This window comes from Pezoporus flaviventris, unplaced genomic scaffold, assembly GCF_033815535.1.
Source record: "Pezoporus flaviventris isolate CSIRO_AGI_PZ_B2104156 unplaced genomic scaffold, CSIRO_AGI_Pfla_v1 ptg000002l, whole genome shotgun sequence".
In the NCBI taxonomy this organism is placed as follows: Eukaryota; Metazoa; Chordata; class Aves; order Psittaciformes; family Psittacidae; genus Pezoporus; species Pezoporus flaviventris.
Genome location: NW_026892550.1, coordinates 83,821,374 through 83,845,348, shown reverse-complemented (window position 1 = coordinate 83,845,348; position 23,975 = coordinate 83,821,374). Strand labels below are relative to the sequence as shown.

The 23,975-nt window shown below is 46.8% G+C and overlaps 1 protein-coding gene across 5 annotated transcripts in view; it reads left to right on the top strand.

Annotated features, from left to right (window-relative positions):
* IQSEC3 (IQ motif and Sec7 domain ArfGEF 3) overlaps nucleotides 1-23,975 on the top strand; it is a 103,481-nt gene that overhangs the window by 59,713 nt on the left and 19,793 nt on the right. For all 5 annotated transcript variants that reach the window (XR_009741775.1, XM_061444799.1, XM_061444802.1 and 2 more), the window contains exons 3-5: nucleotides 2,247-2,535; nucleotides 9,036-10,129; nucleotides 14,851-15,012. Coding sequence is in view for 4 of the 5 variants with exons in the window: in XM_061444799.1 (XP_061300783.1) it covers nucleotides 2,247-2,535; nucleotides 9,036-10,129; nucleotides 14,851-15,012 (1,545 nt within the window). In the remaining variant the exon portion in view is untranslated. The remainder of the gene's footprint in view (nucleotides 1-2,246; nucleotides 2,536-9,035; nucleotides 10,130-14,850; nucleotides 15,013-23,975) is intronic.

Below are 23,975 nucleotides of genomic sequence, written 5' to 3'. Positions count from 1 at the left end.
AATATTTTCTGGCATTTAGAGCCCATTCATGCTCCAAGGTAAGTCAACTCTCTAGCTCTTTCGTCTACTGTCTCAGATCCTGATCTGCCTTAAAGAAAGTCTGTATGCACTGTGGCCTTGACTAAGCAAAGCAATCTGGGGTATGTGTCTTGCTGAATCAGAGCTTATGCACCTAGCTGAAATTGCTTTGTAGGACACAGTCCGTTTCCCGTGAAACACTTGTGAGGCTTTTGGCATTCACAACATGATGGAAATCTATGTCACCTGGTCATCCCTTGAGCTGAGAATAAAAGTTAAAATGAGAATGGATAGAACAGAGGCTGCCAATAAAAATGGTACAATGTGAGCTGTAGGGAAAAAGGCTTTTATTAATGTTTCCTGCAATGTGGATGGACATAGAACAGAAGGAGTTAAAAATGAGTACATTCTTTACATGTACATCTCTGGAAAAAGAGTGTTCAATTTTATAGCATCAGGAATAGAACAAGGAAAGAATTTATGAGGTATACAACTGAAAAGGACTGTTTTATGCCTCATTTTAATGGTGGTATTTCCTGATTGATGAGCATGCAGATATGTCATTTTAATATGCTTTGACAAAGTTGGTTATATAACATTTATGTACGAGACTGGTTTCTTCTGTGAATTTACTTTTGAAGTCTTAACTGGTGACTACATGTGTGTGTATAAAAGAAGAAACTTTTTGCCTTTAAATACTTCATCCTCCTTAGTTCTGAAGTTGTGGTACTGTTTTTGGCTCAGCAGACTTGGAGCCCTTCTAGAAACTGTGGGAATATTTCTAAATTTGGTTGTTGAATCTGCTCAACAGAAGAGCTACCACTGGAGAGAATAAATTTCATTTTAAAGTACTAGTAAGTATGCAAAATTGCTCTGAATCTTAGGAGCCAGTCTATTTACAGTTAGAAGACTTGGGCTCTTAAGTGCTTATAGCACTTTTGAAAATGAGACTTAAATGCTCCTAAGTAATTTGGGCACTACAGAAAATCATATCTAATTTCCTTGATTTTGTGCTGACATCAACACCAATCATAAAATGATTTGTTATCTAGATGGTAGCAGAACTGGTCGCATGTGCAGCAAATCCAACAGAAGGAAATATGATTCAGAAGTGAATTAAATAATTGAATGGTGTTTAAATACAGGAGGCAGTACACATCCTTGGCTTCAGTGGTTCTGTAGTAATTATTTCCAAAGTAGATGTTGCTCTCAGCTAAACACTCCTCCCCTGGAAAACAGTGGAGCTGTATCCATGCAGACTGCCCTGCACACTCCTGGAAATCCTGTTATTCCTCTGTGGCCACTGGAAGGAGACTAATGTAACAACAAGCACACACTCTGATGCTTCAAACAGTCCCCCAAAATACCAAAATCTTGTTTGAAATTGGGTTATTTTTGAGAATATTTGGGAAGAGAGGTTAAGGACAGACTTTCTCAGCACTTCAGTGGATCAGATGTATGCTAATCCTATGCTGCCTGGAGCAGCATGTCAGGTCTCTTAAGAGTGCACTGTTGTCTGGCCCTGGTTTCACACGAATACTGCTGTGGCTGACAGGAGAAAAAGGGGTTTTCCTTTCTACACAAGATCTCAGTGGTACGGCAATCTGTGGGTCAGAAAGAAATGTCTTTTATGGAAGCTCTGCAGCCTGCTGTGGCTGTATTGTAGACTTGCTTTAAAGAGTCAGGACCTCAGGGCTGGCTGGCTCTGTTAACATCTATATTCTCAGGTCTCCAGGAGTTCCTCTGGAAACTCTGCAACATTCAGCTGCCTCTGCCCCATTTCCCACATGCCCTTAGAAATGCCAGGGCAAACTGGATCCTTGGGATCCAGACTCCATGCCAGATGGAACTCTGGGATGCACAGTTTGATGCTGAGCAATAGGCAGCAAGGGCACAGGGGTGCTAGCTGCTATGGAGAGCAGGAGAGGTGTCCATAGGCTGTGGCACCACCTCCAAAGGCAGCACTGGGCAGCTCCAGGAGTCTCAGGACTGGCACATACGGTGTATGCAGGACAGGAGCCTGCTGTTAGGGAGAGAGGGATCAGAGCTTTGGCTGCACCAACCTAAAGTCCTGATCCATCACTGAGAGAGACCCTTCACAGCCCAGGCTCCCCTGACACTTAGAATGCAGTTCAGTGACTGGGTATAGCAGGCAGCAATAAGCATAATCGTACATACAATATCATAAAACCAAATAAACCAAGCGAAACGTTGCGTTTTGTTCACAGTGACGATCCCAGCGGTTCCACAAGCAAGAAAGCCGGGTGTGAAACGGAGGATCCGAAGGAGGCCGGCAGACAGAGTGGCCAGGAAGGCAGGTCCGACACCCAGACGCTAAAAGCCCAGCATGCGGAGCTCCAAGAAGAGCAGGCAGCGGGGTGTTCCCCTCTGGTGCAGAAGGCGAGCCTCCACCACACGGGCTCCCCAGTGAGAGTGCAGCGCAGCAAAGGGACGGCCTCGTGTTCCCATGCAGCTGCCTCCGATTATGAGCTCTCCCTTGACCTAAAGAATAAACAGGTACAGGGGCTTCCTCCTCAGGCTGTGGGAAAAGGGGACGGGATGGGTGGGATTGCATTCTCACTGTGGTGGGACATCTTTCAGCAAATACCTTAGCCCTTCGTTCACCTGAGCAGGCCCGGCCCATTTAGCTCCATGGGGCTGATGGAGGAAGTAGCTTCCCCTTTCTGACTGCAAAACACTTTCACCCAAACCTGCTGGGCTGTGCTCCCCGGTTCCCAGGTTCTGTGGTCCAACATGGACACAGATACTCCATTGTCACTGTAGGCTTAGAGATGAGTTGCAGGCAGTCAAGAGCTGCAGCATCCAGAGATACTGTCTGGCTCACAAGCAAACAGTGCCTGTAGGGCTCCCAGCAACTGGTCCCAAAAGTCTTCCTTCATGGGAGAGGTCTCCAAGAGCTGTCTTTCCTTCTTGGATCATGCTCAGCAGACCCCCAGTGCACTTCTGCATTAGTCTCTTCAAAGCATGTGTTTACAGGGGTAGAGGGATTTATTTAGTGAGTGTCCTGCACAGTGTCTACCACGATTGTTTGGGTAGTGCTACCATTATTGCCTTCAATCCAGTGATGAGTGCTGAAGAGACAGGCAAGTTTACCAGGCTGAAAGTGATTAAATTCTCAAAGCTGCAAGCCTTACTTCCTGTGCCTGAGGCTACAGCCTAGCTCCAGATCACAAGTGTACCATCTCAAACTGCACCTCCTGATGGGCTCTCTGCAGGGGACTGCAAGACAGGGGCTAATAGCAGCTGGCCTCCTCATTCAAAAACAATGAGGTGGAACGTGCCCCCTACACCCATGTCTCTGCAGACTACAGCCCAGCAGAGCTGTTGTGCAAAACAAAACCCAAAGAATGGTTTCTGACTTTTCCCTGGGATGGCAGCTCAAGGAGAGGCCGTTCGATATGCAGACCCTGTGGTATGTGAGATAAGGAGGACAAGCAAATGCTAGTGACAGTGTCCAGATCACGTTCAGTTGGAGAATTCAGTGGGAGCTGTGCTATTGCAGATGAAGGGTCTCAGCTAATGAGGTTCCCACAGAAGAAGCTGCTGCTTTAGGGACATCTCTCAACCACTTCCCTCAAGGCATTGCTGCTGTCCCTAAACATATATGTCAGATCAATGGACCAATAAATTCCTGAGCAGAAAAGAGACCTTGGCTCTTTAGCTCCGTCTTTCTCAAAATGTTGCATACTCAATTCAGACAGAATTCTTGCTTCACACAAGGAAAAGAAATGAGAGAGACCAATTAACTGGCCTCACAAACTAATGTGACATGTCTTCAGGGTGGGCCAGACCTTGGCTGCTATATCTGGGCTTAGCTTCCTCAGTGTCCTAGAGCTGCTCTGATTTGTCCTGGGGAGTGTCTGTCCTGCGTTATTTTAGCATTAAGGTCATGTTGTCCTATCACTGTTTTTGCAGCAGAGGCCAGACCTGCCCTGGGTGCATGTTAGCTGCTCACTCATTAAATTGTGGTGCCTTGCAATCCTGACCTTGCAGGGATGTAGCCTATCTTGTAAGTGAAACCACTTTCCTCAAAGCAAAGGGGGCTTACAGGGTGCGTTCTCCTCCAGCCTGATGGATGTCCTCAGGTGATTGCCTCCAGCTCTGGAAGGAGAGATTTTCAGGGAGTGAAAAGTGCTAGGACCCTCAAGCACTGTCCCAGTAGTTTTCTAGTCATAGCACAGACTGTAATATGTTCATAGAATTTACAGTACGAAAAGCAGGTGGAAGGAGACATTTTTAGTCTCAAAGTGCAGTTGAAGTCACATTTACCTTTTAGGAGACGCGTGAGTGCTGGTGAGGAAGGAGAGTAGCCTAGAGACTCTTCTGCAGGGCTTGGAGTTTCAGGTCCTCACACTAGATGGTTGGTGAGTGGGGTCATGGCTCTATTTGCTCTCTATCCCATGAAACAAAGCATGTGATGGTGTGCAGAGCAGAAGTGCACTATGCTGGGAAGCTGGAAAGGAAAATCAAGTTCTTAATTTCCCCTGTGTTGAGATTCTATTGTACTGTCGGGGATCACAGGAGAGAGGAGCACACTTTCAGTCGTGCGTACTCTTCTGCTGTGCTGAAACATGGTAGATGTACCATGGATGAAGGAAAATGTCCCATTTACACATGGCTCTTACAGCAATGTCTTTCCATTGTGAAAGGTTGGTGAGAGGCAGAGGGATTAAGAATGGGTGACAGAGAGCATGTATGCTCTCGATGTCTTTTTGTTATTTTCTACAATGCATGCATTGACTTGAGTGACTCAGATTCTGTCACTGAGCATGATCCTCTTTTTGCTAACATGGTAGCATGCTGCCATCCTCAGTGGCAACCTGGGTGGAAAACCAGTGCTAAATGAGAATAAGATCAGGCCCATTCTCTCCTGGCAGATCTATAAATTTATGCCTATAGGCAACAAAGCCATGGGGTGTGTACCTCAAAGGTTTGGCCATATCCAGGCCTGGCACTTTGATTTGCCTTAGGCTGACCTTGTTAAAGCTCCCTTCATGTGCAATCCCTCATGGCAATGGATATTTCCCAGCCATTTCTAATTCAGCCACAGGGCCTGAATTGCTCAGACTAAGTGTTCATGTTGAGACCCAGAAATATATTAAGCTAATTATTCTTAGAAATCCCTGTGACCCCCTCCTGTTTTCCCCTTCCTTTGGCGCCAGCTGTCAGATCATTCCCCAGAGAAGAGCAGCTTTAAGTAGGCAATTACTTGTGATTCACAGGGTTTATTAGGAGTGAGAGAAGGCCAATCATGTCTGGCCTTTCTCCCCTCTCAAATGGGAAGAGAAGGTTCCTCCAGCAAGCCAGACATACATCTCCATTACCTGTGACTGCTGTGGTGCTAATGGATGCCCTTTCCTCCTCTCAAGAGAAAGAAAACAGGCCACAGCACTGTGAAATCCTTAATTCCTCTGCAGTTGGCTCGACCTGATAGCAAATGTGAATGTCTCAGACATCAGTAAGCAGAAAATGCCTGGGCTACATCAAGGAGAGACAGAGACCCACTCCTACCAAGGAAGAGTGGGGAGGGAAGTTCTCTGTGGGGCTGCTTCTTCTGGCTTTACCAGTCTTCTCAAGCATCCTTTGGATCACTCCCCAGTCCTTGTCATCACAGCCACAAGACACTGTAGGACTCCCCTTGCTTTGGATAAGGCTGGATGGAAGTGGACCACGTGCAGAACACATCTTTGCACACCTGGTACATGGTGGAGAACAGACTAGGTTGGGAGTCCCGTCACTTTACATCTTGTTCTGCTCCTTGATGCTTTAGCCCTTTGGGAGGACTGAGATAATGGGCTGCAAAAAGCTGGTGATGTTTTATCAAGGTGCTGACAGCTTGCACCATTCTGTTAGACTTTTGGAAGGATCTCTCCTCTTGGTGATTATTGAAAGTCTGCTTTTTTCGGGAACTGTCCTTGCATGAGATAAACTGGCCTTTTACTTCAGATCAGCAATGACATCTTGTCTTTGCCTCTAATAAGATCAGTGCATATGAATCTCATGTTTTCAGAATGGCTGTCACCTCCTTGGAAACCTCAGATAATTGTAAGGCTCTTGCTTCTGCCTTATTTTGCATTTTACTATTATTCTGTTCCTCAGATGGCTGTATCTGTCCCTCCCATTTGTTCCTCTTTCCCTCCCAACACAATTAGCTCTACATTTTCATTAACCAGACCATTATATTAAGTGCTCACGGTCAGTTGTCAGTAATAACTATCTGGGTTGGGCCTGTGTAGGTTATTGGTTTAATTTGCACTTATGTGCATGAGCCTTCCTCCTGAAGGGGAGGGCCATGGAATAGCTCAGTCCCTTTCAAGGGAGGACAACTTGAAGAGATGTGACAGGAATGCTGGTTTTATGGTGGGATTTAAGATGGTCATTTTGGAAAGAAGGAAAAAGAACCCCAGCAAAGCCCTTTTGTGTGCTACTCAGAATCTCTTTTTATCCCTGTATTTCTCTTTGTTGCAGCATCAAAATCTTTCTGGGAGGGCAGCAGGGCAAATATTAGGAAAATGTTTTTTAAATTAGGGGTAAGCAGATGCCATGGTTTAACCCCAGTTGGCAAATAAGTACGACACAGCCACTCATTCCCTGCTTCCATTAGTCAGATGGGGAGGAGAATTGGGAAAAGGTAAAACCTGTGGGCTCAGATAAGAACACTTTAATAAAAGAAATAAGTAAATAATGATGATGGTGATTATGATGAACAAGAAGAAGAAAAGGAGAAGGAAAGAGAGGAATAAAAGCTAAGAAACCCAAGTGATGCGCAATATGATTGCTCACCACCCACTGACTGATGCCCATCCTGTCCCTGAGCAGCGATCAGCAGCTAAGCATGATGTTCCATGGAATAGAATATGCCTTTGGCTAGTTTGGGTCAGCTGTCCTGCCTCTGCTCCCTCCTGGCTTCTTGTGCATCTCCTCATAGGCAGAACACAGGAAACTGGAAAGTTCTTGATCTAGAGTAAGCAACTTAGCAACAACCACCAGTGTCTTATCAGCATTGTTCTCAGACTGAAGCCAAAACACAGCACTGCACCAGATACTAGTAAGAAAATTAACTCTATCCCAGCTGAAACAAGGACAGCAGATCTCTCAGTCTCTTCGACTGCAGTGGCTGACCCCACTGCTAAGCAAATTGCTAGTATGTCTCAGTGCTGGGCTTGATGCTTGCTTTGAACAGATGTGAATTCAAAGGCAAGGAAAACAGGAAACAGAAAACAGAAGCTTTACATTTGAGCCCAGGCAAAGGGTCCATTCTTCATTTCCAGAGAGGAAATTATGACAGGATGTGCCCTGAGGCCCAATCCCTTCCAGAAATGGCAGTCTCCCATCCAGTGCAGCAGGATCTCTAGACCTGTTGCTACCTGGAGTGAGGGGTCTCAGTGGGGAAGGTCTGCAGTACTTACTCCAACAGCCAGGATACCAGTGCAGGCACAGAACACCTGGGGTCATGTTGTTCCTCTCTTCCTGTCATCTCCCAATGTCATATTGTCTTCCCCAGAGGAGTTAGCATTGGAAAGATGCCAGAGGTGATTTACACTTTTTACAGCTGTGATTTCAAGCCTTCTTGTACCTAAATCACTCACTGATGGTTTTATCTGCAACTTACATAGTATTACAAAAAAGGAAGACAAGAAGGAAGCAGATGACACAACTCTGGGAGCTGAGGCTCAGTCTTGCTTAGAGTACAAAATCAGTTTGCACTGAAACTCAGGTCTTCTGTGAGTTCAGTCCTTCACCCTGTGAGTACTGGGCCAGCAAGGCATGGTGAGGGGCAAGTGGTGTTTTTCTGGGGATAAGGATGCAGTCAGTTAAACTCAGCCTTTGGATCTGCTAATGAGCTCATACTCACCACATGAAAGATGTAGTGAATCCTCTGTTAATTGAGGGCTGATGTTACCAGCACTCCCAGTCTTGCATTTCCCCCTTTTTTTTTGGATTTCCACATGTGCGCACACACACATATAAATTCTACAGCCTGCATCTGCACTGGGCCCTGTGAAGTGACAATGTAGAGGTTAGCTCATAGTTCAGTCAAAACCTCAGTGAAGGTAGTTCAAGATCACCCTTATATTTTCTTCAATCCCATTATCCACCATCATCTTCACACTGTCCCACTTGTCCTCCATCAGTCACTCACTGGAACCAAGTCATCCAACATTATCCTGTAGGATATTAGTGAAGGGCCAGCTGCAGAGGAAGAGTGAGGGGATTACCAGAAAGTATGAACACTAGACTATGGAAGAGAAATTACAATTCATACGTGCTTTGTTGAAGCCTGTTGAGATGCCATTTAGCTGTGCGTGTACGTATTTACATCTGTTTTTGTTGTTACCAGCTCGGGAAGAAGTAAATCCTCCTTCTACCTGTTCTTAATATCTTGACTCAACCTTTAAAATATGATTTTTTTTACCTTCCAGAGTCTTTCTTTTCTTGAGTAGTTTTTATTTCACTGCTGGCTGACACCTGAAAACCACAGATATCAGAAAGGAAGACACTTTGGGATTCAGAGTACTTTTTTAAAGACGGCAAACAAACACAGCTCTCACTGACTTGTATGGAAGCTGATGTTTCTCACCAGCTCCTATGATCAACCCAGCATTTTCTGAATTTAAAAATTAACTTTTTATTCCTATTTCTGTATGGTTTCTCCTTTCCATGAGAGTATTTGTTAAGGTGACTAAGGAGGGGAGGAGCATTAGTAACACTCTGAGATAAGGGATGACGCTTGACATCACCAGAGCACTGCAGAGCAGGAAGACACATTGCTGGAGCACTGTATTTGCAGTGATGAGCTTGCCCTAATGACAAGAGAAGTGTGTAAGCAAGGGAAGGGCACCTCCAGGCTCCAGTAGTGCAGGGGAAAGCTAATTCAGTGTCAGAAGTTCCTCTGACAGTCATTACAGACTCAGCAGCGTAGGAACCAGGGTAACAGAAAGCCATCAGAGGTCAATTAGCAAAAGAATAACATCTCCTGTTTCTATGTCTTCCAGATCGAAATGCTAGAACACAAGTACGGCGGTCACCTGGTGTCTCGCAGGGCAGCCTGCACCATCCAAACTGCTTTCCGGCAGTACCAGCTCAGCAAGAACTTTGAGAAGATCCGCAACTCGCTGCTAGAGAGCCGCATGCCACGCCGCATCTCCCTGAGGAAAGTCCGGGTCCAGAACTCGGAGAGCTTCTCTGCTGAGAAAGCCCTGGTGGAGGGGTACAACTTTGTGGGCATCCCATTGGTGAGGTCTCCATCTTTGCCAGCCACCATCAGTGGGGCACTGACCGAGCTGGAGGACTCCTTCACAGAACAAGTTCAGTCCCTGGCCAAGTCTATTGATGATGCCCTCAGCACTTGGAGCCTGAAGACCATGTGTTCACTGCAAGACGGGGGCTCATACCAGATAAGGGAGACCTTCAGTGCTAGCTCCATGCAGCCAAACCAAGATTTAGAAGCTGAGCTGCAGGATAAGGAGAAAGAGGAAGGGCTCCTGCCAGACACTCTACCCAAGAGCAGCAGCACTCTCATGATGGCTTTTAGGGATGTCACAGTCCAGATCGACAACAAGAACATCTCTGTCTCATCGTCTACCTCGGTGTCCATGGCAAACTGCCTCAGCAACAATGCCCAAGCTGGCCTCTCTCAAGCTACCAAGGCTGAAGAAAGCCCAGGAGAAGGGGAAGGAGAAGCCAGTGAACCACCGGCTGCCCCAGAGAGCTCACCTGAGTCCACAGCTCTCCAGAACAGCCACACTTTCACCGAGGTGAATGTCAGTGCTAATGGTACGGGAGACAGCAGTGCTGAGCCTGGGCAGATGGCAGTGCAGAAGCTCCAGCTTGATGCTAGCAATGAGACAGGGCAAAACAAAGGCTCTGAGTCTGAGAATGCAGACAATTCAGAGCAGCTGAGCAGCAGCAGCACCTCCACTTCAGCCAAGTCAGCCTCGGAGGTGTCCTCCAAAGAAGCACTGCAGGCCATGATCCTCAGCCTCCCGAGGTACCACTGCGAGAACCCAGCTAGCTGCAAGTCCCCCACACTTTCCACTGACACCATGAGGAAGCGCCTCTACCGCATTGGGCTCAACCTCTTTAATATGTGAGTGGCTCTTCCTCTTTTGTGTTTCCCAGCCTATTTCACCCCTCACAGGAACACGTGATGGCAGCCTCTTGGTCTAGATCAGTTTAGCTCATCCAGCTTTTTCTTTAGGTTTATTAAGTACTGTCCTCAGCTTCTACCCAACAGAGGAGCAAGCCCCATGAGTAGTGCCCATGCTCTCCTGAGTTCTGAACCTTCAGTCCCAGTTGCTGTCCACTTGGCATCCACCAGCTGAGCTTGGGATCCAGGCTTCTGCCACACTCTGTTGCAAAGGAACCAACATAGGTGGTACTCTAAATCCAGCCCTGGTTACTTAACATGGAGCATTTCCAAGTAAAGAGAGAGACAGAGGTAGAACTGGGCTTAGCTTGCCCAGTACAAGTGCTCTGGCTGTCAATTTCATTCTGGTATCTGGGTAGATTTTCACCTGACAGACCAGGTTTAGTCATCTCAGTCTCACACATCTGAGACTGATATCCTAGGAAAAGCAAAAGCAGAGCAGTCCAAAGAAGAGTTTAACTGGAGGGGTCACACAGAGTCTATTTTGGATTAGCAGAAAGCAGCTGAGCTCCTCTAAGGAGATTTAGATTTGCTCATCGCCTTTCAGTGGGACTTTTCTCATCTAAGCAAGCCATGAGAAATACTGGTTTTTGCTTCATCATCTCACACTCATCTGATGCTGTCTTGGTTTCCATTTGAGTCCCTTGATGAAGATGCTGGGGATGTAATGCACTCATACTAGAAGAATGTTTTGCCACACATTAGTGTGGGCGTTTTGGTAAGAGCAAGGACTAAAAGTTATGCAGTCTGAGGCAGAAGTTTTGCACAGACAAGGGGCAATGCATAGGATTACTATACATGTAGAGTGGAGGTTGTGGACTCCAGGAGGCAAGAATGTGGAGTCCACAGCCTCCATATAACATGTATATAGTATGGAGGTTTTTCAGCCTGGGCTCAGAGCACACCCAGAGCTGAAGTGGTGTTAGAGCAGACAGATCTGTGACTCTTACAGAACTGAGGACATTTTGCTAGCTCTGAGCTCAGGTTGTGAAGAGGTGAGTCCATGTGTGTTTATCAAAGTCAGGCTCTGGGCACACACAGATTTGCCTGATGAGCACAAGCAGGCTGGAACTCGAGAAGGTAGCTACCAGATGCAGGTGGGGTTGATTGTGATAGAGATAGTTCCAGGTCCGCACATATGTTCTAGTGTTTGCGTTAGGATAGGTGGGGGGGAGACATGGGGCTCACATCTCTGCTCCTGTTTCAGTATTCTCAGCTGTGCTTGGCAGGAGTCCCTCCAGCCAATGTGTTTTCCTTTGGTTCCTGCACAGTTGACATGGGCACTTATGTGAAGGTAAAGCAGGAATGAGAATGCTTTTTTCCTGGCCTTTCCTCCTCCCCCAGTCTGCCTGGCACACATTCATGTGACAGATTAGCAGCACCAGGTCTGCTGTGGGGAAGCAGCTCTGCCTTCCTCCTTCATTCAGTGATCTGGGTTCACTGCATCTTGCAGGTCCCTGTGGGCTACAACACTTACCGTGGAGCTCTGAAACACAGTTTCCTAGCCAGGCCTCCCCTGCTCCCTTGAAACTAACTGCTGAAATAGTGTGTATTAACCTGGAAGGCGCAGTTGTTTTGACAAAACTGGAGGACAGGGAGGAAGGGAGCTGACCTGTTAGCTCTGGGGAGTGAAGGTTGTTTTTTATTATTCTCTGAGAGGAACTTAAGGCTCCCCTTGTGACACTGCAGTGCATCTCCATCCAAGGGGATGTGAAGGCCATTCAGCTTTCTGCAGTTATTTGGTTGTTATTTACCTATCAATTTCTAGCAGGGAGCCAGTTCACTGTTGTAGGGTTTGTGATGTGAGCACCAACCCATAGGGCATGGAGCTGAGACCGTGCCTCTGTGTGTGCACATCCTTTTTACTGTCTGTTCCCCTGGACCAAGAGCTGAAGCCTGCAGTTCTATCACCATCTGCCATAATCTATCCAGCCCTGTGTTGCCTTGAGTTGCTACTTTCAGAAAACAGCTCTCTGGTTCGGAGCAGCCCCCTGGGAATGCATGGATGCTGTGCTTCTGTGGCAGTTTCCCAGTCTCCATTCCACAGTGAGGGGGTGGAATCCCTGGAATGGAGAGTGCTTCATTATGCAGTGCTGCTGTAATAACTCAGTGTGTGTGGGCAGCTGGCTGCGTGGGCATAGGGAAAGCCAGCAGGACATGAGGAATCCCGCAGCATTTGCTGGCGGTGTTTAACACCCCTGCAACATTAAACAAAATAACAGGCACCAGGCCCAGGAGAGATGGAAGCAGAGTTTGCTGCTGTACATCTGGGTAAAAGGTGCATGCTGCAGTACATGGGATACCTCTGCAGGTGTTCAGAGGCAGAGATGATGCACTGCTTATCAGGATTTTATGGAGAACAAACTGAATCCCAAGAAAAACTGATGACAGGCTGCTGCTGGTGGAAGAATAGTGTATGCAAGTATGTTTGAGTTACAGCATAGGCAGTGCAGGAGGGATGTCACAGCTGGACTGTTTCAGCCTACATCCTCTTGCACTGTGTGTGCCATCTCTACTGAAATCTGCACATCCATGCACATCCAGTATGTGAGCTGCATTTTTCTGCCCATATTCAGCTCCCAGCTCCTCTGGAGTGAATGCAAACTCAGCCTGGTGGCTTTGGAGTCACACCAGTGTAGCTGAGATCATCCCCATACAGTGAACATCGCACTGTCACTTACCAGATACCCAAGCGTGCAGGTGGAGGTGCATTTAATGCATCTCCATTGCTTAGCTTGACTTCAGTCCTGACCATATGACCTTTGCACTTAAGTAACTTTGCCTGTGCTCTTCAAAGGTGAACCAGATCTGTGTGGTAATACAGAAGGCACACTGTTGCTTTTCCCTGAGGATGGCCTAGAGTTTTCAATATCAGATCTTTCAACTCTCCTGTTCATAAATGTAATGGGTTGGCTTGTTCTCCCAGCCACTCTCCCCAGGGACTCCACGCTCCCCAGGATATTTTCTCTGTGGCATTACAGAGTAAGCAGAACTATTTCAAGCCCATCTACTCTTTATATAGCCATGAAGCCCCTGTAAGGAGCAGGCCATTCCAAATGCTGACTCCCTTATAGCTAGACATATGTTGCTCACCCACATCCTCTACCACCTGACAGTGTCACAGTCTGTGCCTGTGCATATCATGCATTCACGTGGTCTGGGATCTCATCCTTTCCTTTCCTAACCCCAGGAAACTGCCTGAGCAAGCTCACTCCTTGAGCCTTGACATAGATAGCTGCATTTGGGTTAATAAGGGAAGTATGGCATCCTTTCATGAAGAAGCTACCCTCTCACCTCCCCCACTCACCACCTCATAGAGCCAAAGGAATGTGAAATCTCCCTGGGATTTCACTAATTCCTTTCAGCAAGAGTGCATGACACCCTTCAGTGGGGCAGACTGAAATACAGGAAGAAAACCTGCTACATGATACACACATGCACACTCATTCCTGTCTGTACTGTGGGACACACACCACTACGTAGGCTCACAGCCACTGCCAGGATACATAGAACCATGTGTGCTTATAGGAGACAGGAGGAGGAAGCCAAAAGATGCAGACACACAGGCTCTAATGAACGTGTATGATGCAAAAGAAATCTGTATGTACAGGACATAGACGTATACAAACGCATGTACCTATTGAGACATGCACTACCCCCAAGAGCTGCAGTCAGGCCCACTCATCACCAATCCTTTCTCAGAGAGGCACCCACAGCCGCAGAGGGAGAAAACCCCTCTGTATTTTCCTAGCTCTGACAAGACATTCTCCAGGTTCCTTCTCTCAATTCCCCCCCCCCCCCCCCCTGAGGGGATAAATCAATAGAGAAGGGAAGAACAACACAGGTAAGGGTGGGGGAAGTGGAAGAAGAGATAACCAAACCTGAGAATGGGGTTTCTGTTCAGGCAGCCAGCACCAGGCTCAGGTGAAGAAGGTAGAAAGTGTCACTAACACTGAGCACTAAAAATATATGAAAAAGAGATTTTTTTTTTTTTTCCATAGAAAAAGTATCCACCTCTGGTTATCTCTCTTTGTGTCTTGAGCCTCATTTGCCCATTGACCATGGCAGCAATGTCTCCTAAGTCTCTTTACAGCCACATTTTTCCCTTTAGCTTTGTCTGCCCTGCCAAAGATGCAACCCCAGTTCCCCTAAAAGCAAGGGGCTGTCACCCTGGTCCTTGGAGACAGCTCACTGTGGGTTGCATTTGGAGCAGCCGAATGTACTTGTATTTCCTGTGTTGTGTGGAGGACACAATCTAATCATGTCCTTACAGGAACCCTAAGTAAACCAAGCTGGGGCAGGAAAGGTGCAAGAGTCTTTAACTCTTAAGAAGGCTGACGGCAGAAGATGATGTTGGTATTGTGCATCAGGATTCTTTGTAGCAGAAGGATGACACTTGTGATTGCCAGGTGACAGCAGGTACTGCAACTAACACAGCATCCCATGGCATCCTTTTGTCTTCAGCAGCAACTGGAAGGGGACTCCCTCAAGTCACTTCTCCTTGCCCACACCAGTCCCATTCTGCCACGCGCATGAACTCATAGGAGCCCATGCACATACTGATGGCTGCATTGCTACAAGCCGTGAAGTGAGCCAAAGGAGATAATGCATAAAAGAGATCATGCAAACTCATCATGTATGTCTCTGACCTTCTCTTTCAGAAACCCAGACAAAGGGATCCAGTTCCTGATCTCCCGCGGCTTCATCCCAGATACACCCATTGGGGTGGCACACTTCCTGCTCCAGCGGAAGGGCCTCAGTCGCCAGATGATTGGGGAGTTCCTGGGCAACAGCAAGAAGCAGTTCAACAGGGATGTGCTAGAGTAAGTGTGGAAACCTCTTCCCCTCCTCCCTGCACTGTAAAGGAGTTTCGAGCACACTCTGCTCCTGGCTGCACTAGCAAGACCCCATCCTCTATGTCCCCTCCATCCCCACTCCACAGGAACTTTACCATTCCCACTCCCTACCTGACACCTCTCAATGGATTTCCCAGCAATGTATTTCCTCCTTCATATCAGCAGCCCTTTCATTTCAGTCTCTCCTCTGGGGGCTTGTGATCATCTAGCAGGAGCCAAGCACTATCGGGTGGTAGAAGCAGTGATGCTGGGAGGTTTTGTGGCTGGGAAGCTCTGTGACTGGGTTCTTACCCAATCCAGATAAAGCAGCTCTGATGTGTTCTGGGAAGTACTAAGAGGCAGAAGAATAAAAATACCTGTTCCTTGCAGTGAGACCAGCAGCAGGTAGTGAATGGTGGCTCCACACCTGGTTCTCTTTCTGTCCGATTTTGAGATGGGTGGCCTTTTCATTTTGTCCACTTGCACTACAGGGATAATAAGAAGAAAGCTGATTCTGTTTGGCAATGCTACTCCTTTTAGAAATGAAAAGCCTGCAAAAGGAAGCTTGCTACAAATGGTTTGTCATTGCCACTGCAGTCACAGAGCACTGAGGAATGTCCCCACTCCAAAACTCCAGTGGGCTGAGCTATCCCTTTTCTGAGCAAGATCTCAGGTTTCCTCCATGCTTCTGTTAGTGGCTGCCTTTGATGGATTCTTCCCTTCAGTTCTCTCACTGTGACTCTCCCCTGGTCACACAAACCATGCATCTCTCAGCCTATTCCTCTCTCATCTTTCGAGTCCTGCAATTTGGGCTGCAAAAACCAATATACCAACCTATACTACCTCAGTGCCTGCCTGTTTCTCTGCCTTCCACATTGTAACCATTGCTAATTTGTCAGACCCCAGCACCAAAGGAGCAGGGTGTGAAATGCTGGGAAGAAAAACATCTTGCCTGCTCTTCTGAGCAATGTCCAAGATGACAGGATTTCTGCAAGGATAGGCCTGGGGAAGCGAGATGACCATTTGTTTCCTCCTTGGTCCTGGTGTACTTCAGATGAGGGCAAAGGAGAAAGTACAGCTATCTGTGTGATAGAAAGGGGACATGAGGAACAGGGGACACCACCCAACCACCTTGAGAATTGCTGCAGTGAAAGCAGGGTGAGACTGCAGCTTTTCAGCAGTGAGTTAATGTGAAGGCTGCCATGCAGGCTGATGTGACCCGAGTCGTCAGGAGGCAGCAAGCTCATTCTGAGACCATTTCAAGGAATGACCGTCTAGGTCTTGCTTTTATTAGGCAGAATGACAGTTCCTATTGAGAGCTGTCTTTCCATTAGACAGGAAGTCCTTTTTGCTGGATCCTTTATTATATTTTCTCATCCTCCAAACAGTTGAATTTTGCAGTGGTTTCTCTTGAGCCAAGCCAAAAAGAAACCCTAAACCCAATGCACACACCACTTTTACTCCAGGGAAGTACTAGAGGATGCCAGTTCAAGAGTCAAATCTGGGCCCAAATTTCAAAATTCATTCCTGCTGCAATTGCTGCTTATTGCTGCAGGTACCTGACCTTTGGTCCAGCTCTTTTTTTTTATATACTGCATGGGTTGGGTATTGATTTGGCCAGCAGCAAGACACATGTTCTCTCCAGTCTCTTCATGCTGAGAGCTACAATTAAAAGTAATTGCCTCTTTTTCTCCAGCAGGCAGTGTGTGGGCTGCTTTCCCTGACAGATACTCTGCAGAAGTCCAAACCTAGCTTCTGCACAGACAGGGAAATATTGCAAGAGCAATAGGCTGGCACTTCTGTGTAGTCCTAAATTTGGCATCATCCCTGCAAATAACCATGTTCTTCTGCCTCACATGTGACTACAAACTCTGTGCCAGCAGCTCCTGAGAACAGCCTCTATTGCAAATCTTGATGTCTGCCCTCCAGCCTTAATGCTCAGGAACTGCTATGTTCTGGTTGCCCATCTTTGCATGTTGCAGGAGGTCCATTAAAGCAGGTGGCTTTACTTTGTCATGCTCATTACTCTCAGTTTCCACTGCATCTCTCAGTGTAGCACTCCAAATGTTCCATGTTAAGAGTGACCCCACCATTCTATTTACAAATGTAGAAAGCAAGGCCCAAAGATGGGAACTGAGCTGTTGAGGCCGTGTGTACACTGACATATATTGGACATGAACTTTGTGTACATAGACATGTATCAAGCAACTGAGTCTGAATTAGGGGTTCAGACCTGTGTTTGATCTCTCCAGGCAACAGCTGATGTTCTTGAACTAACAATCTATGCTGCCATCCCCTCTTCACAATAAATTGCTGATTCATCTTCCTCGAAGGCAGCAATAAAAGTAGACATATACACAAAATGTTCTAAAACAGTAAGGAAAAACACACACATTCAGCTAGCTGTAGCTGTGCTGTTTGCAGGTACTTTCACTCTCTTCCTGTGTCAGTTCTGAGCTTGGGGATAGCAATTGTTGCTGTGTTTCCCAAGCAAATTTTCATCAACTGCTTGTAAGAGCTGGCTGGGCAATGGCTGCACACCCAGCGGTGTGACATGTATGGAAACAAGGCATTGCCAGGGGAAATCCTGGCCCAGGATTATCACTCTGGATATTCCTCATGTCCCTGCTGCAGGAAGAAGAGGGCTGGCAGTCTAGTACAGTATGCTGGAATTTCCAGTGCACTGTAATGCACTATAAGGCTAGTCATGACTTTTGAGCCATTTGTGTGGGAGCAAGATGCAGCTTAAAGACGTTTTGGCATTTTAGAACTAAGATCTAGTCTGGTTTTCATTCCTCATCCAACTCAAATCAAACTAGCTCAGAAACACTGGCACATGTTGAGAGAATGGACTCTGCAAGGGCTGTCTTGCAGTCCCCACATCTACCCACACTTAGAAATCCAGTGGTATTCCCAGCAGAGCACGTGGCAGACAGGATAGCTCCTACAGTAGCTTCTGCACAATTTTCTCAATGCCACAGTCATTTCTGTGGCCCAAGTGGGCAGAAGGTCAGGCCCTGCTAGTCCTGGCAAGCTCAAATGCCCAAGCAGGGTGACTGTGAGCAGGCAGTAGTTGTTGGGCAGGTTCTGACTACCTGCAGTGAGCAAGCCTTTATGTCTCTGCTCTTTCACATCCCAGACCTGACCCTGGAGCCTTCCTGGCGCATCCTCTCCCTCCCGAAAGCAGTTTCAATTATTGATGCCACTTGCTGTGTTAGTTTAGCTTTCGCTCGATGTGAAAACTTGTGTTAGAATTGTGTGTTGTAAGCATTGTCTCCACTGCCACCAGGTTGAATTAACCCAGCTGCATGAATAAATAATAGGACAGCTTTTAAAACATCTGCAAAAGTGTCAGCCTCCCTTGTGCATTTGGAGGCAGGGCAGAGCTGCCCAGGTCACAGACTCCAGACTCAGCTGTAAGTCCGGCTTTAAGACTGCTCTGCAGACTTCTCTTGGCTTCTGCAGGTATTGAAGCAGTGATGCTGACAAACAAGCAAACCACTGCCTGTTCCTGGAGTCAGGCAATAGAGCTCAGAAGTGTACAGTAGTATTTGATACTGTGGAGATACTCTGCTTTTACTCCTCACCTAAAATTCCAGAGGAAGTGCCATGCTGGTTGCAAAGCCTCTCACATGTATGGGAAGGGAAGCGGGTGAGGGTAAGTGTAGTAAAGGGCTTGAAGACTTTGGCATGTAATTTTGCCTTTCCACACCAGCAGGCTCAGCACATAAATGCTCTGAAGTTACATTCTCCTGTCCATCTTCCTACTCTGTCTTTCAATCTCTAACTGGTTTTCTTAGAACCCAGAAAAGGTGTCTGGATAGCTCACAAGTAATCCACAGAATCATAGAATCAGCTAGGTTGGAAAAGACCTTTAAGATCATCAAGTCCAGTGTTACCCTAGGACTGCCAAAGCCACCACTAACCCATGTCACTGAGGGCCTCATCTACATGGTCTTTGAACACTTCCAGGGACAGTGATTCCACCACTGCCCTGGAAATCCTGTTCCAATACCTGAGCACCCTTTTGGTGAAGAGTTTTTTCCTGATATCCAGTCTATTATAAATGCTAGCCAGTGGAAGGGAGAGATCAGGGGATTATAGTATCTGACTATAACCGGGACACATGCTTTGATAACGCTAAACTGCTCATGCCTGTCTGCTAAGGGAGATGCAGTATGTTGTTTTCTTTTGCAGAAAGAAAGGCTTCAGTCTTTGAAAGCAGGATTTATCTCAGCTATTGTTAGCCACCACCAAGTTTAGTGCCTTCTATCAATTTATGAATTCCATTAGTTAATGGAGACATATAGATCCCTCAGGAGTGTTGTTTTTTCTCAATGTGCTTGTTTAGGCTGGACATACAGCTTTTAGGTGTTTTATGTTACAGGTGATAAATCCCACCTGTAAACATTCTGAGCATCCTGCAGTAACAACCATTCTCTTTGATCCAGCATCCCACAGTAAGATCCATCCTCTTCTCTTGGGAATCTACTTCCACAGCCTGCCCTGAAGCCAGTTAGAAGGAGTCCCTGGGGATCTACCCCAGGGTTTCAATGCCTACCGGTCTAAAGAATACAGCTGTAGAGAGGTAGGCTGGTCCACTAAAGCACTGAGATGGTACTGAGTGGTTTTGTCAAATCTACTTAGCAAGTACTGCAGAAAAATCATTTTGATACCTTGAAAAAGAGGCCGAAGGCATTAACACATTCTTTCTTCATTCCTTTCTTTTGTAGTACATACTCAGATGTATTGTTTATTTCCTTTTTGTGCACTCTTCATTCTCTGCTTATTTGCTTTTGTTTTCCTTCATTCATATTTCCCTTTGCTTTAGTTCATTCTTCCCCTCCACCTGTTTCTGACTCAGGAAACGCTTCCATTTATAGTTCATTCATGAACAAGATAATGTGAGTGATGCCATGAATGGAGTCAGCTGTGCTGCTGGTACTTTATGGTTTGTGTTCAGGTCGTGGGACTTGGAAGTGCAGAAGTGACTGTTCTGATGAGTTTGCTGCCAGAGGAGGAAGAGGCAGGGATTCAAGCAGAAGAGACGTTGTGCTGAGTTGGGGGCTGGCTGTTGATAGACTGTAAGTTGCTGTTAGACACACTCTCCCTGTGGGTGAGCAGCTCTCCTGTCTGTCAAGCGTGTATTGTCTTCTCTTTCTCTCACGGGAAGTCAGGGAGAGAAAAGATGCTCTTAGGAGTGTAAGTGCAGAGCTGGAAGCCCAGCAAAGTGGCTGTGTCTCAAAGAAGTGTTAGATTCCTCTTGGACTGGCAGAGTGAACTTGACGGGTTAGCCCAAACTAGCCCCCTTTCCTCTTCTCTCTGAGGACATTACAAAGGATCAATGGGGGACTTGCATTACAAGAGGGTTTGAACAGTGCAGTGCTGCAGCTTGTGCTATGGAGCAATAGATAATGATGTGATAGAAACAGGACAGAGGGAAGAACGTGTTAGGCAGTTCTGCCCTCCTGCTGAAGGCAGAGCTGTGGCACAGATCAAATGTGAGCAAGAGCAGCTTTCTATTCTAGATTTGCGAAGGCTGAACATGTAGCTTGAATATGTCTAGATGCGCATGGAAACAGTGGTTTCCTGTGTCCTTTGGGGGACAAGGATTCCCAGCACCCATTGGAGGGGAAGAATAAGTCTGGTATAACCCTCCCCTGAGTGGCCAGTGTGGCTGGACTGGGACCAGCTCTCTGCCTTGAAAGGCAGCTCTGGTGCAAGGCATGGTACACTAGGCGATTTATTGCTTAGGAAGGAGTGGATGCCCAAGGGAGGAGCAATGTGAACTACCAACAACCCTGGGAGGGCAAGGTGACATGACTTAGCCCAGAAGAAAACAGGCAATACATGTAGTACAGCACCCCCAGGTAGAGAAGACTGGTGTGGGCCATGGTCTCCATTGTGTAGACTACCCTTACACAGGGAGGGCAGGATTGAGACACACACCCGTGCCTGCTGGTGCAAGGAATCAGTGAGTCCTGCTCACTTTTCTTTCTGTGAGCCTCAGTTAACACGTGCAGGGCAGCCTCCTCCAAGGGAGCAATTCTTCTGCAGTCTACCCTAAGCATGGTTCATTGTTCAGAATGCTCGCAGGATTAGGGAAGCTGAGAAGAGAGATGTTTTTTATTAGTGTCTTTGTGCCTTGTAGTTTTAAACTTTCCACCTGGCTGCTTCCCCCCTTGCTCCCTCCCTCAGCGTAGGCTGCAGGTTCATTACAGACACTTTTAGTTGCAGCCCAGCTCCTGCTTCGTTGTCACCTGAGTGGAAAAGCTGGAAAATAGGTCATTACACTTCAGCAAGCAGATCCCAGCCCCACAAGATACAGCTGCTTCCTGCCTTCACTGAACCCTCTCAACGCAAGGCTCATGCTTAGCCCTGTGCTAAATCCTCGCAGATATGATGCCACTATATCCACCCCACTTTGGGGGATCTATGCACTGCACCCTAGGAGCCATCCTGGCCACCTCTGAGGTAATAGCTGAAAATAATGATCCAACTAGGACCCCACTTTGGTCCTGGCACGTGGCATGCAATTCTTTGCAGCTGTGAGATGTCTGCCTGCCAAGTGCCTTAGGACAACCAAAGCTTCCCATGTATGCAGGTGGCAAAAGAGCCCTCAAACTCCACCACCTTGTTTATGGGGCAGGATGACAGCACTTTTCCAGCTCCCTGTAGCTACATAATGCAAACATCTAAAGTCCTAGTCCTGCAGGTAGTGGTCTAAATGCATCTCTGGATGCAGTGTAAGGTCAATTTGTGTGTCTTATTGCAAGTTTGTGGGGAGGAAGGAGTTGAAACAGGAGGAGATTTCATACGGTGATTACTCTGCCCCTGCTTTATTATCCTTCAGGTGTCCTGGTGGTCCTGGAATAGAGGTGTTCTGCTGTTTGTGCAGAAATGAACTCGGCACTGGTTTTGGCACATGCACATAAGCTGCTGGGTTATTGCTTGGATGCAGAGAGCCAGCCGCTCTCAGCTCAACCTTTGTCTTGTACATTGTCAAATCTAGTCCTGGGGAGCAACCTGCCCTTGTGCACGTGGTTACATTGCCTTTTACATTGCAGCCTGGGAGGCTGACAGAATCAATGTACTTTTTGCAGCATGTTTGCCAAGATATCCTGTGTCAGCTTCCAGGTTTTTTAGCTTGGAAAGTAAAGACCTCCTTGCTCTGGTTTCAGAAAGTTTCGCTGCATTTCAGGGGAGCTCTGGTATAGGCACCACAGTACATTCAGAATGTTAATGGGAGTCTGTACAGGAATCTGAGGTCAGGAAAGGCAGCAAAACTAGAAGACACCTAGAAGAGGAGCAGAAACATGGCAGCCCCTTGGCACAAGGCTCTTTGGCTCTTCCAGTGGTCTTTGCTGTGTCAAATTTACTCACAAAAAATATCAGGCAGCTGTGATCCACCATTCTTTCTGTCTAGCAGCAGAAAGCAGCAGCATATCTGGTAGTTCCTCTAGGAGCTGTTGACAAAGAACAGGTTTTGCCAAATGGAAGCAAATAAATCAAATGGAAGCCCATGCTGACTTTTCTTGAGTCAAACTTTCTTCCTAATGTGCCCTTCCTGCCTGGTCAGCTTTTCTCAGAAAGCAGGACAGGGGGCATCACTCTTTGGATTCCATTCCTTCAGATGAAAGGGACTCCCAGGGTTTTGTCTTCCAATTTACAAAGCAAACCAGCATTTGTCAGTCCGTGAAAGAAACTCTCAAAGAGAAGCTGGGCATAACTCTTATAATTCTGTTTGAGTTTGAAAAGAGCTATAAGCAGCTGCCTTGTCCTACTTGTCCTAATAAAGGCTTCATGCTTTCTGTATCAGGGGCATTGACTTTATTATTTGAGATCTGTACACAAAGGGAAGGATGTGTTATAGCAGCCTGCATGGAGCGGGAAGGATTGATCCGTGAGGGAGGGAGGGAAATATACACAATTTAATGCTGGTGGATTGGGGTTACTTAGGGGGACCTCAGCAGGTCTCACTGGTGTGTGCAAGGACTCTGTTTTCACATGTCTAGAAGCAGACAATAACAGCAAAATCACTGGGTCAATGCTGAGAAACATCACACATTGGCAAGTATTAAAAAATAATAACAGAAGTCCAACTGCAGAGGTGGTTGCAGCTGTGAACACAGTAATGACTAACCAGAGAAAAACTTTTCTTACTATCCAAGATAAATTCCAAGAAGCAGGAAGCCTTGATGTCAACCCAAGGGACATGTGAGTATAAGAGTGAGAAAATAAAGATAGCAAAGGAAGGAGGTGGGGGGGGGAGTTTTTGCTGTTGCCAGTCCACCTCTTGGAGAGGAAGATTTCATGTAAGATTTCCTATGAAAGCAGCCCCATTGATTCTCCACCCTTGCTACTCAGCAGTTGTTCCCTCATTTTGTTTATATGGAGTTTGTGGAGGCACAGAGTTCATGTTTCCTAGTTGATGATTCCAGCCTTAGGAGATACTGAAGACTCTGTTCAGCCAGAGCTCTTGCTAACTTATTCTGTGGGTGTCGCTTCAGTTAAGCAATGATATTTGGACTCTTGATCAATGAGGGAATGGAGAGATGCCCCTGAGCATTTGAGCCCTGTCCCTCACACAGTTGAGACAGCATGCATCAGATTTTCATTATAGCAAGGCTGCACATGACACAACCTAGCTCACAAAGTACTTCCCAACAGCCTGCAGCAAACTACAGCACTCTAGGAAAGACCAACAGACATGTCCCCAGTTTATCACAGAAAGGAAGAAGGAAAAACTGATGACAGCACATCCCTTGATTAGCAGTGGGTTGCTTGGGAAAATTTCCAGATAATCCTAGGAAATAGAAAGATCCAGAATAGAACTAATCCCCTCCTCCTCTGTTTTCTGTGTACCACTCCTCATATAGTCCCAGGCAACCTGTATTGGGGAAAAAGTCCTCCTAACCTCAAATTTGGGGTCAGTTTATCTTTTACAACAT